The sequence below is a fragment of the Elephas maximus genome, chromosome 8, assembly GCF_024166365.1.
Source record: "Elephas maximus indicus isolate mEleMax1 chromosome 8, mEleMax1 primary haplotype, whole genome shotgun sequence".
NCBI classification, from domain to species: Eukaryota; Metazoa; Chordata; class Mammalia; order Proboscidea; family Elephantidae; genus Elephas; species Elephas maximus.
This window is the reverse complement of record NC_064826.1, coordinates 62368428-62386108: the sequence shown is the minus strand read 5'-3', so window position 1 is coordinate 62386108 and position 17681 is coordinate 62368428. Positions and strand designations below refer to the sequence as shown.

At 34.8% G+C, this 17681-nt stretch overlaps 1 protein-coding gene across 4 annotated transcripts in view; it reads right to left on the bottom strand.

The window, feature by feature from the left end:
* ANKIB1 (ankyrin repeat and IBR domain containing 1) overlaps positions 1-17681 on the bottom strand; it is a 159518-nt gene that overhangs the window by 45429 nt on the left and 96408 nt on the right. For all 4 annotated transcript variants that reach the window (XM_049894010.1, XM_049894007.1, XM_049894008.1 and 1 more), the window contains 2 exons: positions 1581-1789; positions 251-339 (listed from right to left, as the gene is read on the bottom strand). In XM_049894010.1, coding sequence (XP_049749967.1) covers positions 251-339; positions 1581-1789 — 298 coding nt within the window. The remainder of the gene's footprint in view (positions 1-250; positions 340-1580; positions 1790-17681) is intronic.

Genomic DNA, 17681 nt, shown 5'->3' with positions numbered 1-17681 from the left:
TTAAAATTAACAAAACTTGTTTATGTCTACTTGTTTTATTCCAAAAAGTAGCTTACATTAAGCTAGATAACATGAATTAGAAGTAGGTGGCAAGACATCAAAATAAGAAAAAAAATCCTAATACATTTCAGTGTAACTCTGAAACAAATATAAATAATCTGTATCATTAATTACTGAAAGCTAATTAATTTTATTCCCAAATAAGAATGCTATCATGAAGTAAGAGATGCTAAGCTGTTTATATACTCACGACTCCCAACATCCTCTACAAAAGTCATGTCCACAGGGCATATCCACTGGGTCTTCAAATACAGAAATACTGCACATACAAATGTCACACTGGAGATGAAGAGAACAATTATGTAAACAAAGTCGGACTTTGAAGGAAGAACAATAAATTCAGTTTGTTCTTTAGTTTAAAAGCAAAAGCAGACTACTAAATTATAAATTTTAAGTTAAGTGTTTCAAAGTTATGAGGGAAGTTAGAGTTAGCGTGCCTACCTTTGACTGAACAACATACACCATGCCTACCTCATTATATACTATTGTAGGATTTCAGCTTTTTAATCCAGAAACGAAACTCTTAAATTCCAAATTTATGTATTAAATTTATCAGCAAGTGTACATTTGGAATGGAAATATAAGAAACAAATTATTACAGTCTATTCAGGTCAAGATCAAACTGCATGTTGCAAAATAACCACTTCAATATCATGTCCTTCACCCTATGCTCACCCCAGGAAATTGACAAAAACACAGTCACTTTGTGTTTTTAATACAGCAACTCGGGATATTCAGAGTAGCAATTTAAGGCTATCTACTAAGGGACCCCCATTACAAAACTGTGTGTCTTCTCAATCATGACTAACAAGAAGCAAACTTTATAAGATTACAGATGGTAGTTATAGTCTGTTTTCCGAAAAGGCCTAGATAAAATGAGGAGACCTTTCATATTTATCACATTTTCTGAGTGGATAAATCATTCAGGAAATGTCAAAATTTCCTGTAATAACACACCAATGGTATGTCACTTAAAAATGCAGACTATGACAGTATTGTTTCTCAATAAAAAGGAAATACTTATTATGGAAATGTATCTAGATGAGAAACTCCAAAAGCTTTACTGAAACATATACACTATTATTAACATGTCATAGATGTTTCAAAATTAGCAGGTTTCAGGAAATTCTAAAAAATGTTCTCCTATTTTTGGTTTAAAGCGCCTATCACAAACTCTTTCAACTTTTAATAATTTTGGTATGTTATATTTAAAACTTCAATAGGAGCTTTTCAGTGAAAATATAGCTGATGGATTTTCCCAAACCTTTTTGTTTTGTTTTGAAATGAGCAAGGAAAAGCTTTTGTTTTTCAATCTGCAGCTTAGAAATCACAAAAAATATTCTGTGATAATAAATATTTACCTAATCTTGAAAATAACTGAACCCTTTAAGACGGGTATAGGATTTAGTTACAAGAATATACCAGAGGCTACATGAAACAAGATCACATAAATTAAAAGTTAAAAGACAAAAAATAAAAACAAAATCATGGGAAGTACATCAACAAACACCAAACCCTACCAAACTTGTGTCCAAATCCCCAGGGGATAAACTGATTTCATCTGGAGAGGTGACAGAAGAACGTGTAGTCCTTGGAGTTCTTGGAGAAGGGAGGGTATCCCAGGCATTGTACCCAGTCGGCGGTGGAGTTGGCATTTGAACACCTGATCGTTGGCAGCAGTTCTCTGGGTTGGACATCCAAGCTTCAAGTAATTTCTCCCTGTCCCAGTCTTTAAGAAAAATGGAATGCATATCTCTCAAAAAACAGAGAAAGTATGATGTTTTACAAGCTATGTAATAACAAAAGAAGCAGTGAGGATAAATTTTAAAAAAAGGTGATTTGAGGAAGAAATGTTGTTTATATTGAAGTAGTAATATCAAATGAATATCCAGCTATTTGTTTCTATTAATATTTTTAAACAGAACTTAAACTCTTTTATAACCTCCTGTAGCTTACAACAAGGTCAATATCTAACAATAAGGTCAACGTCCCCACTCATTTCTACTAATAATCAAAAGAAGTGATTCACACATCACTTTTGGAATTTGTTAAATTTTTGTTCATGTAGTTTTAATTTCACCTTCTTACTTGAAAAGAAAAATGCATAATTTGCAATTGACCTCATTGGTGTCAAGTTGTAAATGATTATGTAGCTCACTATAAACATGTCAAAATATCAATAACAGGTTCTAAAAACCACTGGATAAATAGCCTGAAAGCAGAATGAATTGCTTGAGGGGATCATGGCTATCAACAAAGTCTTAGCGAATTAAGTATTAATTTTGTATTAAGTGAACTCCTACCTGGCTTAACTAAAAAAGATTCTATTCCTATTATGAACACTTTTAAAATGGCCAAAAGAGCACGTTATTATGAACTGCAGAACCAAAAAACCCAAAGCTTTTTTTTTTTTTTTAATCTAATATACTTCATTATTTTGCTAGGTATTTTACACATATTATTTTGTTTATTTTTCCCAACAAACTTCTCAGTATTATTTAGGTGAAGAAACCAAGACTCAGGAAAGTTAAATAACTTGTCCAAGCTCACAGAGATAGTGAAGAATCTGCAATCAATTTCTGTTATTCCAAAGCTTGTATTCTTTCCACTCTTTCTCAAGACTATCTGAGGGTAAATTATACACTGTAGGCCCATCCTATAAAATTTTATAGCTCAAATACAAATAGCTATGGAAATTTTCTACACAAGACTTTTTTTCATCCTGTTTTAAGTCAGTGCATTTGGTGGTTTAAAAGGTAAGTATGACTTAAACACATGCACCCAACCCATTGCCATCAATTCTGACTCATAGCAACCCTGTAGGACAGAGAAGAACTGCTCCATAGGGTTTCCAAGGAGCGCCTAGTAGAGTCAAACTGCCAACCTTTTGGTTGGCAGCTGTAGCTCTTAACCACTACACCACCAGGGTTTCCTGAAACATACAAAGAAGATTAAAAAAAACCCAGAAGCCACTGCCATGGAGTCAGATAGGGAGAGTATATTTCCACTTGAGGAAATCACATGTGTAAAGGCATAAAGACACAACAGAGAGACCTGACTATTTCTGTAAAGTTACAGGATAGGAGGTTGTGCCTTCGGGAGGTGGAAAATAAGACTAGAAATAGGGGTCAGGTTATAAAGGGTAAGAAAATTTAACAGCTAAAAAAACTGCGTATGAGTGCATTCCAGGAAATGTTGCTAAATGAACCTCAGAGTTCTGATAGGCCATCATATACTGATTAAGATCATTACACAGTAATTTCACTTTCTTGCAGTACTGCTGATTGCCACTCTAAATCCTGCATACTTTCAATGCATTAGAAATCTCCATTTTCTACCTCTAGTACAAATTTATATATGAACACACATCTCGGTTTATTTGTTAACTGGGGATATACATACACACACACACATATATGTATACATACACACACACATACATATAATAGGCATTTACATTTCCTTCAAACATCTATAACTTTTGCTTCTAAAATGCATGCCATAAAGTTTGGCAAATCTACTAATATAGCTTATCACTAGAAAGGCATTTTAAGAAATAAAAGTAGTATTTCATCTGAATAAACATTTATAGAAGCATTACTAGAGATGAGAATACTAAATAAATGACTCCAACACTGGAATTTCTCATAAATATCAATTTTTTACCTGACTGCTCTTAGTTCTGATAGCATCATTTGATATGCTGGGTTGGTAAAACTTGGCTGGTATGTAGATATTTAAAAATGTGATATTGATTGGTATGGAGATAGGTGAAGATATTCTTTATTGCTTTTTTTTTAAGAAGCTATAGGGATTTACAGTTATATTAGGCAAAATTAATCTGCCCTGTCCATTTTCACAAAATGAATAGGTAATGAAAGGGTAATGGACAAGTGACTTAACTTCTTTATGCCTCAATTTCTTTATTTGTTAACCAGGGTTAATGATAGTATCTTACCCTACAGCGTTGAGATGAGGATTAAGGGAAGTAGTACATGTAACATGCTTCAAATAGTGTCTGATGTCAATAGATGAAACAGGGTCAATAAATGATTTTTTTTATCATTAGATATTAGTGTATATCGGGGTTTAACAAACTATTCTTGGTGATCTCAAAGTTTAAGTGGATCATAGTCTCAGGAGTTCCAGTACAAGCACCAGAAATGAGGAATTTTAATTTTGGTGAGGAACCCTGAACTTTGGAAACTAAAGAAACACTGTTAAGGTGTAAATTAATTATGCTCAGGTTTAAGAAGAATGTGAGGAAAAGAAGACGGCATTAGTCCTTTGAAGAATGACAGGCTAAGATATATTTTTAAAAATTAGTTAACTTTATGCTAAAATGAAGTACAATTTAACTCTAAATTATTCTACTGAAAATAGACTAATAATTTTTTAAAATCTGGTGGAACATTTTCATCACAAATTATGGCAAAACTTCTAATTAAAATAGCTTATTTGGATCTTTCTTCTTCTATTTACAAAATACTAACTATTGACTAAAACATACTTTAAAAAGATGTTAGATTAAGGCAATTAGGTTGGAAAGTTAAAGGGGCTATGGGAGTTGATGCAGATTTTCTTTTACTTTTAAGTAAGGCTGTATCTGAATAGCCATTATTTTAAAAGATTTTTAGAAAAGAATTTCACAATATTCAATCATTTTATATTTATTATTGAGGCTTCATGTCTGAATTTGTCATACTGTAGCGGCTTACGTGTTGCTGTGATGCTGGAAGCTATGTCTTGGTATTTCAAATACCAACAAGGTCACCCATGGTGGACAGGTTTCAGCTGAGCTTACAGACAAAGGCAGACTAGGAAGAAGAACCTGACGGTCTACTTCTGAAAAAAGTAGCCAGTGAAAATGTTACGAATAGCAGTGGAACACTGTCTGATATAGTGCCAGAAGATGAGCCTCTCAGGATGGAAGGCATTTTAAAATACGACTGAGGAAGAGCTGCCTCCCTCAAAGTAAAGCTGACCTTAATGACGTGAACAGAATCAAGCTTTTGGGACCTACATTTGCTGATGTGGCACGACTCAAAATGAGAAGAAACAGCTGCAAACATCCATTAATAACAGGAAAATTGGAAATCGTCAAAAATGGAATGGAATGCATAAACATCGATATCCTAGGCATTAGTCACCTGAAATGCACTGGTATTGGTCATTTTGAATCAGACAATCATATGGCTTTACTATGCTGGGACTGACAAACTGAAGAAGAACGGTGTTGTATTCATTGTCAAAAAAGAACATTTCAAGATCTATCCTTAAGTGCGACACTGTCAGTGATAGTATGATACCCATACACCTACAAAGAAAGCCAGTTAATACGGCTATTACTCAAATTTACCCACCAACCACTAAGGCCAAAGATGAAGATTTTTACCAACTTCTGCAGTCTGAACTTGATCAAACATGCAATCAAGATGCATCGATAATTACCGGTGACTGGAATACAGAAGTTGGAAACAAAGAAGGATTGGTAGCTGGAAAATATGGCCTTAGTGATAGAAATGATGCTGGAGATCGCATGATAGAATTCTGTAAGACCAATGACTTTTTCATTGCAAATACCTTTTTTTCAACAAAATAAATAGTGACTTTATGTGTGAGCCTCACCAGACAGAACACACAGGATCAAATTGACTACATCTATGTAAACAGATCAATGGAAAAGCTCAGTATCATCAGTCAGAACAAGACCAGGGTCTGACTGTGGAACACACCATCAATTGCTTATGTGCAGATTCCAGCTGAAGTTGAAGAAAATTAGAACAAGTCCAGGAGAGCAAAAGTATGACCTTGACTATATCCCACCTGAATTTAGAGACCATCTCAAAAACAGATTTGATGCACTGAACACTAACGACCAAAGACCACACAAGTTGTGGAATGACATCATACGTGAAGAAAACAAAAGGTCATTAAAAAAGGCAGCAAAGAAAGAAAAGACCAAAATGGATGTCAGAAGAGACTCTGAAACTTGCTCTTGAATGTGCAGGGTAGCTAAACTGAATGGAAGAAATCATGAAGTAAAAGAGCTAACAGATGATTTCAAAGGGTGGCTCGAGAAGACAAAGTAAAATACTATAAGGAAATGTGTAAAGACCTGTAGATAGAAAACCAAAAGGGAAGAACACACTCGGCATTTCTCAAGCTGAAAGAACTGAGGAAAAAATTCAAGCCTCGAGTTGCAATACTGAAGGATTGTATGGACAAAATATTGAACTATGTAAGAAGCATCAAAGGAAGATAGAAGGAATACACAGAGTCACTGTACCAAAAAGAACTGGTTGACATTCAACCATTTCAGGAAGTAGCATATGATTAAGAACTGATGGTACTGCAAGAAGTTCAAACTGCACCGAAGGCATTGGTGAAAAACAAGGCTCCAGGAATGAGGGAACACCAACTGAGATGTTTCCGCAAATGGATGCAGCACTGGAAACGCTCACTCCAAGACAGCAGCTAGTTGGCCACTGACTGGAAGAGATTCATATTTGAACATATTCCAAAAAAAGGTGATCCAACAGAATGCAGAAATTACTGAACAATATCATTAATATCATACACAAGTAAAATTTTGCTGAAAATCATTCCAAAGCGGTTGCAGCAGTGCGACAGGGAACTGCCAGAAATTTAAGCTGGATTCAGAAGAGGACATGGAACAAGAGGTATCACTACTGATGTCAGATGATCTTGGCTGAAAGCAGAGAATACCAGAAAGATGTTTACCTTTACCTGTGTTTTACTGACTATGCAATGGCATTTGACTGTGTGGATCATCGCAAATTTTGAATAATATTGTGAAAAATGAAAATTCTAGAATAGTTGTGTTCATGATAAACATACACAGACCAAGACGCAGTTGTTTGAACAGAACAGGAAGATACCACATGGTTTAAAGTCAGGAAAGGCGTGCGTCAGGGTTGTATCCTCTCACCATACTTATTCAATCTGTATTCTGGGCAAATAATTGGAGAAGCTGGAGGATATGAAGAAGAATGCAGCATCAGGATTGGAGGAAGATTCATTAACAACCTGTGATAAGGAGATGACACAACCCTGCTTGCTGAAAGCAAAGGGGACTTGAAGCACTTACTAACGAAGATCGAAGACTACAACCATAATCCTCATTATAGATTATACCTCAACATAAGGAAAACAAAAATTCTCATGACTGGACCAGTAAGCAACATCATTATAAGTGGAGAAAAGACTGAAGTTGTAAAGGTTTTCATCTTACTTGAATGCTCAATCAATGCCCGTGGAAAGAGCAGTCAAGAAATCAAACAACGCACTGCATTGGGCAAATCTGCAAAAGACCTTTCTAAAGTGTTCAAAAGCAGATATGTCGCTTTGAGAGCTAAAGTGCACCTGACCCAAGCCATGGTATTTTCAATCACCTCATATGCATGTGAAAGCTGGACAATGAATAAAGAAGATCAAAGAAGAATCGATATCTTTGAACTCAGTGTTGGTGAAGAATACTGAATACAACATGAAGTGCCAAAAGAACAAACAAATCTGTCTTGGAAGAAGTACAGCCAGAATGCTCCTTAGAAACAAGAATGGCAAGATTTTGTCTCACATGCTTTGGACACGTTATCAGGAGGGACCTGGAGAAGGACATCACACTTGGTAATTCAGAGGGTCAGCAAAAAAGAAGACTCTCAAGGAGATGGATTGAAACTGGCTGTTTCAATCAATAAAAAGATTACCAAATAAAGGTTGAGTTAAAGAGATAACCTTTCTAAAAGCCTGTTATGGATTGAATGGTATCCTCCCAAAATGTGTATCAACTTGGCTAGGCTATGATTTCCACTATTGTGTGGTTGTCTATCATTTTGTGAGCTGATGTGATTCTCTCAGGTGTTGTAAATCCTAACCTCTGTGGTGTTAATGAGGCAGAATTAGAGACAGTTATATTAATGAGGCAGAACTCGATCTACAGGATTAGGTTGTATCTTGAGTCAATCTCTTTTGAGATACAAAAGAGAGAATGGAACAGAGATAAGAGGGACCTCCTACCACCAACAAAGAAGAACCAGGAGTGGAACACATCCTTTAGACCTGGGGTCCCTGTACTGAGAAACTCCTAGACCCAAGGGACATTTGACAAGGATATTCCTCCAGAGCTGAAGGAAAGAGAAAGCAGTGCCCTGTAGCTGGCACCCTGAATTTGGACTTCTAACCTCCTAGACTGTAAGAAAATAAATGTCTGTTTGTTAAAGCCATCCACTTGTGGTATATCTGTTATAGCAGTGCTAGATAACTAAGACACCTGCTTTGCCACCAGTTATTTGCTATTACAACAATGCTGGAATACATATCGGTGCACATGGTGCTTACATTCTTTGGGATAAATTTCCTAGAATAGAAATAATGAGTCTAAAGGCATATTATATTTAAAAAAAATAATGCCGGGTGGCTTTCCAAAAAGGACGTAACAATTCTGTCCTCAATGAATGACCGTACCTCTTTTCTCTCTAGCAGTAGATATTACAGGTCTTTTCAATGTTTATAAAGTGATAGCTTATCATTATTTTAATTTGCATTTCCCTGACAACTAGTGAATTTAAACATTTTCATGTATTTTCTGGCCATTTGGATTTGTTCTTCTGTAATTACTTATCCATACCCTCGGATCATTTTTCTATTGAGTTATTTATCAATTTCTTAATTTAAAGAAATTCTTCATAAATAATATTAGCTAATATTTTTCCAAGTCAAAATCTTGTCTTGGCTTTATTTATAGTATTGATGGCACCAAAATTTAAAATAGTCTAATATGAATATCTTTTCTCTAGCTTTTTGGATTTTTGTCTTAGGAATCAAGGGGTTTTCCTCTGTCCTTGGAGTTAATGTAAGCCTCCTGGACCTTCTCTAAGACTGAATGATTGACTGTTTATTCATTCTATGCTTCTCATCCTTCTGGTATGTATTTTCTTTCTTTTTTATTCCAACAATTTTATTTCAGATGGTTCCCATTCATATTAGCGTCATTTATTATCTGTCCTTTTCTCACTGAACTAGAGTTATCATCTGTACTGTAAATTAAATTCTCAAATATACTAGGACCTGTTTTGCATTCTCTGTTCTCTTCCAAAGGTCTCTCTGTCTAGGTCTGTGTAAGTTGCCAAATTGATTTAACTACAGTAGCTTACAGTATGTTCTATTTTCTGGTTAAGTTGAGTTCCCCTTCACTGGAACCAAATGAGTACACCTAGACTCTCTGACTCTCAGAAAGCAGAAGAAGCGCTGAATAGGTGGGCTGGTGCCTCATGTCTAGACCTGATACTGGTCTCAGAGTTCAAGGAGAAAGAGCTGCAGAGAATGTTGCCCTGACAAAGAAAAATAATAAGTGGAGAATCAACTAGAAGAGCTATCTGGTAAAATAAAGAGCTGTTTGAGGAGGCAGATGAGAAACTGAACAAAGAATTAATAACAACATCAGTAAGAATCATATTTAGCACAGAAAATTTCTTGAAAGAAAAAGTCATGATTAAAAAAAAATTCATTTACCACATAATGAGAATGGTCCCATTTAAGATCCATATTGGTGATCTTTAAGATCAAGTGGGAAGAAACACTTCAAAGCACAAGGCAAAACGGGATTTTAAAAAATCATAATTTTTTTTGATTATTAAAATAATTATGGTCAGTAAGCCCTCATTATATAAAGAAACAAGATCCGCAACAAATGAAACGTAAGGACAGCTGAAGAAGCTGATAAAGGTAAAGTAGAGACTCTATGTTAGAAAATAGAAAAATAGTAGACATAAGTAGAGCTGGTTCAGTGAAAAACTAAAAAAGCTCAGTCAATAAATGGTGTATGTAGTTAAGGAAAACTCAAGATACACATGACTTCAAATGAGGAGGAGATAAAATGATATGTACAGAGAAAATTAAAAGAACTGTAAGAAAATGCAATTTCTTTCAAGCTGAAAACTCCATAAGGGCAGAGCTGATATTTATATTGCAATCTATTTTATCTCCATCACTCAGTCTGGAGCCTAGTTCAAAGTATGTATCCAATAAATATCTGTTGAATGAACAAATGGATGCAAAACTACATTTGTGGATAAAGTAGATAGTACTTTAGGAAAGTATAAATGACTAAAACTAAAAAACTCATGGAAAGGTAGTTGTGATGGATTGAACTACGTCTCCCAAAAATATGTGCCAACTTGGTTAGCCGGGATTCCCGGTGATATGTGGTTGTCCTCCATTTTGTGATTGAGGTAATTTTCCTGTGTTGCAAATCCTAATCTCTGCCTGTGGTTAATGAGGCAAGATTAGATTATGTTAAAGAGGATTAGGGTAGGATGTAACAACCACCCTTAGGTCACATTCCTGATTCAAAGTAAAGGGAGTTTCCCTGGGGTATGGCCTGCATCACTTTTTTTTTTTTTTAAACAAAGAGAAATTTATTTTCTCACAGTCTAGTAGTCTAGAAGTCCAAATTTAGGGAGCCAGATCCAGGGTAAGGCTTTCTCCATCAGCTCAGAAGAAACATCCTTGTGATGCATCAGTCTTACCTTGGTCTGGGAGCATCTCAGCACAGGAATCTCAAGTCCAAAGGATACGCTCTGCTCCCAGGAGCTGCTTTTATGGTTGTATGAGGTCCCCAGCTCTCTGCTTGCTTTCCCTTTCATCTTTTGAGAGATAAAAGGTAGTACAGACTACATCACAGGGAAACTCCCTTTACATTGGATCAGGGAGGTGACCTGAGTAAGGGTGGTGCTACAATCCCATACTAATCCTTTTTTTTTTTTAAATTTTTATTGTGCTTTAAGTGAAAGTTTACAAATCAGGTCAGTCTCTCATATAAAAATTTACATATACCTTGCTATACACTCCTAATTGCTCTCCCTCTAATGAGATGACCTGCATCACCTTTTATCTTACAGGAGATAAAAGGAAAGAGAAGTGAGCAGAGAGGAGGGCCTCGTGTCACCAAGAAAGCAGTGCCTGGAGCAGAGTGTATCCTTTGGACCCAAGGTTCCTGTGCTGAGAAGCTCCTAGTTTAGGGGAAGATTGATGACAAGGACATTCTTCCAGAGCCAACATAGAGAGAACGCCTTCCCCTGGAACTGACGCCCTGAATCTGGACTTTCAGCCTACTAGACTTAATAAACTTCTGGACTTCCAGCCTACTAGACTTAATAAACTTCTGTTTGTTGAAGTCATCCACTTGTGATTCCTTCTGTCATAGCACTACATGGCTAAGACAGTAGTAAACTTATATAGCCTAATAACTATGGAAGAAACTGCAAAATACAATAATTATTTCTTTAAGAAGTACAGCGCTCATTTACTTAAAAATTACAATTTTAAGTAACAATTTTTGTGCTACTTCAGGAGCATAAAGAAGAAAAAATGATCCCTAGATATTTTACAAAGCTAGCATAAAAATGTAACAAAATCCAATTTCACTTATAATTCAAGTCCTCTTATTTGACATTCTCAGCACACACAGTTGGTTCAATTAAAATGTGGAATTAAAAACACAATTATATACAGATACCTCAAACATTTCATAAAACAAATGCATTAATTTACTAATCTTTTTTACATAGGATCAAGCTCTTTTCTTTGCCTATAGTTCTCCTTCTATTTCCTATTTTTTACCTAAACTACACCCACAAAATATTGTCTGCAATTTCTAGTTATTATCTCCCTAGAATAAGATTTTAAAAGACACTCAAGTAGCAATCTGAATGTAGAGTCCTAGTTTTTTTATGATCTTCCCTTCTGTTTTGGTTGGTTGATTCACACACAATATCAAAGCAATTTTTAAAGTAATTTGCCTTTATCAAGGCTTTCCAAAGCATTCAACTTAGATTTCATGGAAATAACTTTTTTAACTCATGTTTTATCAGTAATGGTTCATAACACATAATCACAATAAGACATAGAACTGGGATAATCAAGTTTGGTAGCTGACCCTTGGTAAGCATGCTATTCAAGCCAAAAAAAAAAGAAAAATCATTGCCATCAAGTGAATTCTGACTCATAGCGACCCTACAGGACAGAGTAGAACTGCCCCATAGAGTTTCCAAGGAGCACATGGTAGATCTGAACTGCCAACCTTTTGGTCAGCAGCTGTAGGTCTTAACCACTACGCCACCAGGGTTTCCATTCAAGCCAAGTACCCAGCAAATTTGGAAAGAAGCTTGCTAGCCAGGAGCATTCACTCTGTATTTTGACAAAGAAAATCCTAAAAGTCAGTTAGATGGATGCTGGTTAAGAGCGCATTTACTGTATTAAAATAATACCAAAATCTAAATAAAATATTAGGAAACCAAATATAGCATGACATACACTTCAAGACTAAGTAAGATTTACTCTAAGAATACAAGAACGGTGCAGTATTAGGAAAGATAATTTTTATAATATCAATACATCAAAAGAAAGCAGTCCTTTTTTTTTTTTTTTTAAGATTTAGGAAAAGTGAGAAAGCTGAAAAATTATCCCTGAATTTAAAAAAGAGAGCCTTTAAGTAGCAAGAAAAAGATACTTCTTTAACATGATATAGAGAATCTGTTTCAAACCAATTTCTTAAATTTAAAACACTAGAGGCATTCTCAGGATGTCAAGCATACTTCTTAATTTAAAACACTAGTGGCATTCTCAGGATTTTCATTATCATCTATTCACCGATGCATTACAAGAATCTATTTCCTGCCCAAATGATTCTGAGCTCTAGACGGTATCTCTATTTGGATTTCTGAAAGATCACTGCATGGTATACAACAAGAAACAAATTAGTAACTAATGGAATAAATTTCCATTTCAGCCAAGAAAAAGATAAGCCTCTCTGATAATTAATAAGCAGCCAAATGTGCTAGTCAATGTAATTAAACTAGATAAAATATAAGAGACAGCTGGTGACAGAATTGCCACTATTTACAGATATTATGATTGTCTTCTTGGTTATTCTATGAAAACCATTCATTTCTGGTAATGGTAAAGTAGCTCCTATCGGAGCAACTCTCCCACAAATGATAATTATAAATGTTAGACAAAATAGAAATCACACCTATCTGAAGGCATGAGAGAGCAACCAAAAGCAGGACCAATAGTTGCTATCTACAAGACATGGAGACACTAAGCATAAGAAGGCTAGAGTGGTATATTAGTATCAGATAAAGACAAAAAGTAGTAACAAAAACAAAGAAGGACATGTCATGATTATGCAAGAGTCAGAAATACATCATTATAAATGTGTAGGAGCCTAATATCAGAGCTTTAAAATTCATAAAGCAAAAGTTGACAACATTAAGGAGAAGGCATATACAAATTCACATTCACAGAACATCCCTTTCTCAACAACTGATAGAACTACTAGATAACAAAATCAGTAAAGACACTATCTACAACACTACCAACCTCAACTTAATTGACATTTATAGAACACCACATTAAAAAACTGCAGAATACGTAATTTTCAAATGCATATGTACAGTCATCAAGACAGACTACATGCTAGGCCATTATAAAAGTCTCAACAAATCTCAACAGGCTGAAGTGTTATAATGCAAATAAATGAGAAATTATTAATAGTATGATATCTGGAAAAATCCAAAATATTTAGAAATTAAACCACATCCTTCTAAATAACCAATGGACCAAAGAAGAAAGGGAAATTTGAAAATATTTCAAAGTAAAGGATAATGAAAATAACAACATACCAAATTTTTGGCCTCAAGAGAAAAAGTACAAAAGATATGAATGTAAATCACAAAAAGAAATGCAAATGCCCAGTAAAATATAAAAATATATTCAACCTCACCAAATATTTACTGATATGGAAATATTTGCATCATGTATTAATTTTTAAAAGCAGGTTATAACATAGCATATGTAGAATGATCTTACTACTGTTAAAAACAATGTTAACCTCTCTGTGTCAGTTGAATTGTCTTTTACATAGATCACATATTACTTTCAGAATCATGTAAAAATCAACGAAGCCATTTTTAGTTTGAAAATAACAACTACAAAAAAATTCATTTTTTATTTTTCCTCCTAATAATTAATTTTACTATTTGGAAATTATTATTGTCAGAAAATATGTCTTCATGCCTATATCAGGAAATAACTTTTTATTAGATAATTTTCTATAATTTGTTTGGTAATATACTATATCTGGAATACATTTCCCATTCCTCAAATTTTCTCATTACTGTCATTCAAAAATGTTATCGATGGACATAGCATACAGATCACCCTTTGGAATCAGGCAGTCTTGAGTTCAAATTCCAGATGTGCTACTCATTAACTATATAAATGTGAGCAAAACCCAGGATAACATATCCACTTTAAATCTGTCTGCTCTCAATGCCTGTAAAGCATTCACTATAGTGTCTGCAACACAGAGGGGATGCAATAATGGTTGCATTATTATCATCTCCCCAAATTTTATATAAATCAAAACTTTGGAATAAACTAATCACAAACTAATTGAAGAGTAAATGCCATCTACCATACTTACTTTGCCTACAGATGTCCAAAACAATTTTCTTATATTATAGTCACATAATGAAATCTTATTATGATACACTTTCAAATCAATGTTACTAAGCCATGCAATAAGAAATTTTAAAATATGACCAATGGGTTACAAAGGATTAAAGTTTTATCCTAGAAGAAACACTTCAACACGCCTGATGATGCCTGCTGCTGCATTAGATAACAGAACCTGAAAATGTCCAATATTGTTGGAAACACTGAATCAACAACTGTATATAAAATGCACATATGCAGCCATTAAAAGTAGGAATTACTAAATAAAATACAGAAAATGTTTAAGATGTTATGTGAAAAAAACACATTTTAATAAAGAGTAAAAAAAAATCAACTACTATACTCGACGGCAGTGGGCTTTTTTTTTTTTTTATAGCCTATATACTCAGAGTTTAAATGCGCTAAAATTTTAGTCTTATCTACTACAAATATTTTTCAGCGCAATTTCTGCTTTGATTCTAGTACATCATTCATTTAGCAAATATTTACTGAATGTCTTTTGTGTGCTATATACTATGTCAGGCAGTGTGGGTTCAATGGTAGGAATAACCAGGCAACAATCTTTGCCTTCATGGAAATTACAGTGTGTTAAGGAAAAAGATGTTAATAAAATAAACACACAAAAAATCACCACTGTTAGAAGGTCAAAGCAGGAGAGGATAGAAAGTCCCTATCAGGGAGGCCTGAGAAGGGACTCTGGGGAAATGGCATGGAACAGACTTCTGAAGGAAAGTGGGTGTTAGCTAGGTAAAAGTGTGAGGGAAATTCCAGACAGATAGAACACAGCATGTTCAAAGGCCTTGTGCAACAGGGAAGGTGGTGCCCTTGTGAAATTATGAAGTTCCATGTACCTGGGGCATGGTGAGCAGAGGGGAAGCATTGTGTGAGATGAGCTGGAGAAACAGGCAGGGATTAGGCCACACAAGACTTTTTAAAAATAATTCTAGCTTTAGGCTAGGAGTGATAGGAATTCAGTGAAAAGCTGGAATTGGAAGGACAGGTTCTCATGTTTGATTTGAGAAGATCATCCTGACATTCTGAAAAGTGGAAAACAAACCAACAAACAAGCTGGATAGTGCAAGACTGGAGGGAAGATAGACCAGACAGGCTACTGCATAGTACACGTGAGAGATGATGGCAGCTAGGATTAGGTGATGGCAGTAGAGACAAACACAAAGGTTTAAGATTAAGGAGGTGAAATAGACAATTCAGTGATGACAAGATATAGGGTGTGAGGAAGAGGAAAATATCAAAGCTAGGATCTCAGGTTTCTACCTTAAATACCAGATTGGTTGGCGGCTGCTCTCATCCATTGAGATAAGGGGAGCCCAGAGAACCAGGTAGAGCTGGAAGAGCATGGTTTTAGTTTTAAACAAGATGAGCTTAAGGTGCTTTTGAGATATTCTAGAGATACTTTCAAATAGGCAGTTATATATAAGGGTATGAAGCTCAGAAGAGAGGTCTAGTTAGGAGAGAAAAATCTGTATCTACACAAGCCTGGGGAGAGGATAAGATTTCCTAGAAGGAGATTATAGTGTGAGAAGGGAAGATGAGGACCACCAAAGTTTAACTGTGTATAGAAGAGGATGAGTCTCCAAAAGAGTTTTATAAAATACTTTAACATAAATTTACTTTAAAAAAAAAAAAAAAAAAGCACAAGCAAATTAGCCTTGGTTTCATATTTTGTAGATTTTATTTTTTTCTCATTAGGTAGTATTCAATTATATGTTACTTTAATTACTGAGGAAATACTCAGAGAATGACCTTTGCATTCATGACATAATCCTCCTTAAAATTTAATTACCTATTTAGCAAATACTGCCAAATACTTCTGCCTTCTGCTTAATCTAGACCAACCTCATTACTTTGGGTCACAATTTGACAAACAGATAATATAATACTCAAATCTATTTCCCTGTGTAAAGCTGAATGAGTGTTACTAAGGATACAATCTATAACTCTTTCAAATAGTTCAGTTTAATAGCTCTAAAACAGAGCCTGTCCTAGCTTTAAGGACAATTAGAGAACACTGCAGCTCTGTATACTCTATTTTCCGAACTAACTCATTTATTTCTGTAAATCTTATTTATCAAATATCACTGATATTACTTAAACAATATTGAAAAGATGCCTAAATGAAAATTTCCATTATCCTTTACTTCTTGCCTTAATAGGGGAATGAAATATAGAACAAACTCTTTATTAAGTTATCACAAAGTTATTACAAAATTGAAACATTCCAAGTAGGAAAATTCAATTAGGTGGCATCTTATTAGAGGTTAAAAAAAAAAAAAAAGGGCGTTTAGGGAAATATGTGAAAAAGTAATTTAGGGAAGTATCAATGGAGTAATAATGGAATTGATCACCTAATACTACTGAAGACACAACATGCTAAAAAAAAAAAAAAAGATGAAAATGTTCCTTGTAATTACAGTAAAATTACTGGTAAAGTTAGCTTTAGGTTCTGTATAATACTATACTTAAGAGTCATGATACATACAACCACTATGAAAAATGGTATGGTGCTTCCTCAAAAAACTAGAAAGAGGACTACCTTATGATCTAGTGATCCTACTCCTACATATATACCCTAGAAACCTAATAGAAGTGACACAGACAGACATATACACACATATGTTCACTGCAGCAGTATTCATAATAGCAAAAAAATAGAAACAACCTACGTGCTCATCGATGGATGAATGGATAAGCAAAATGTGGTACATACATACAATGGAATATTATGCAACCATAAAGAACAATAATTAGTCTATGCAACATAACATGGATGGACCTGGAAGACGCACTGATAAGTGAAATAAGTCAATCACACGAGGACAAATATTGTATGATCCTACTTTTATCAGAAGACAAGAACAGATGTATATGAAGAGACCAATGTTCATTGATGGTTACCAGGAAGGGGTGGGGGTGGGGGTAGACAAAATTACATTCTAGATCATGGTATTTGTTAGTTTTGGTGATGGGAAAAGTAGCATGGAATGTGGGTGTAGTGAGCACAGTTTGATCAAAGTAAGTGATGTCACTAAAAAGCGCTCAAGAGAAAAGGATGCTGGTAC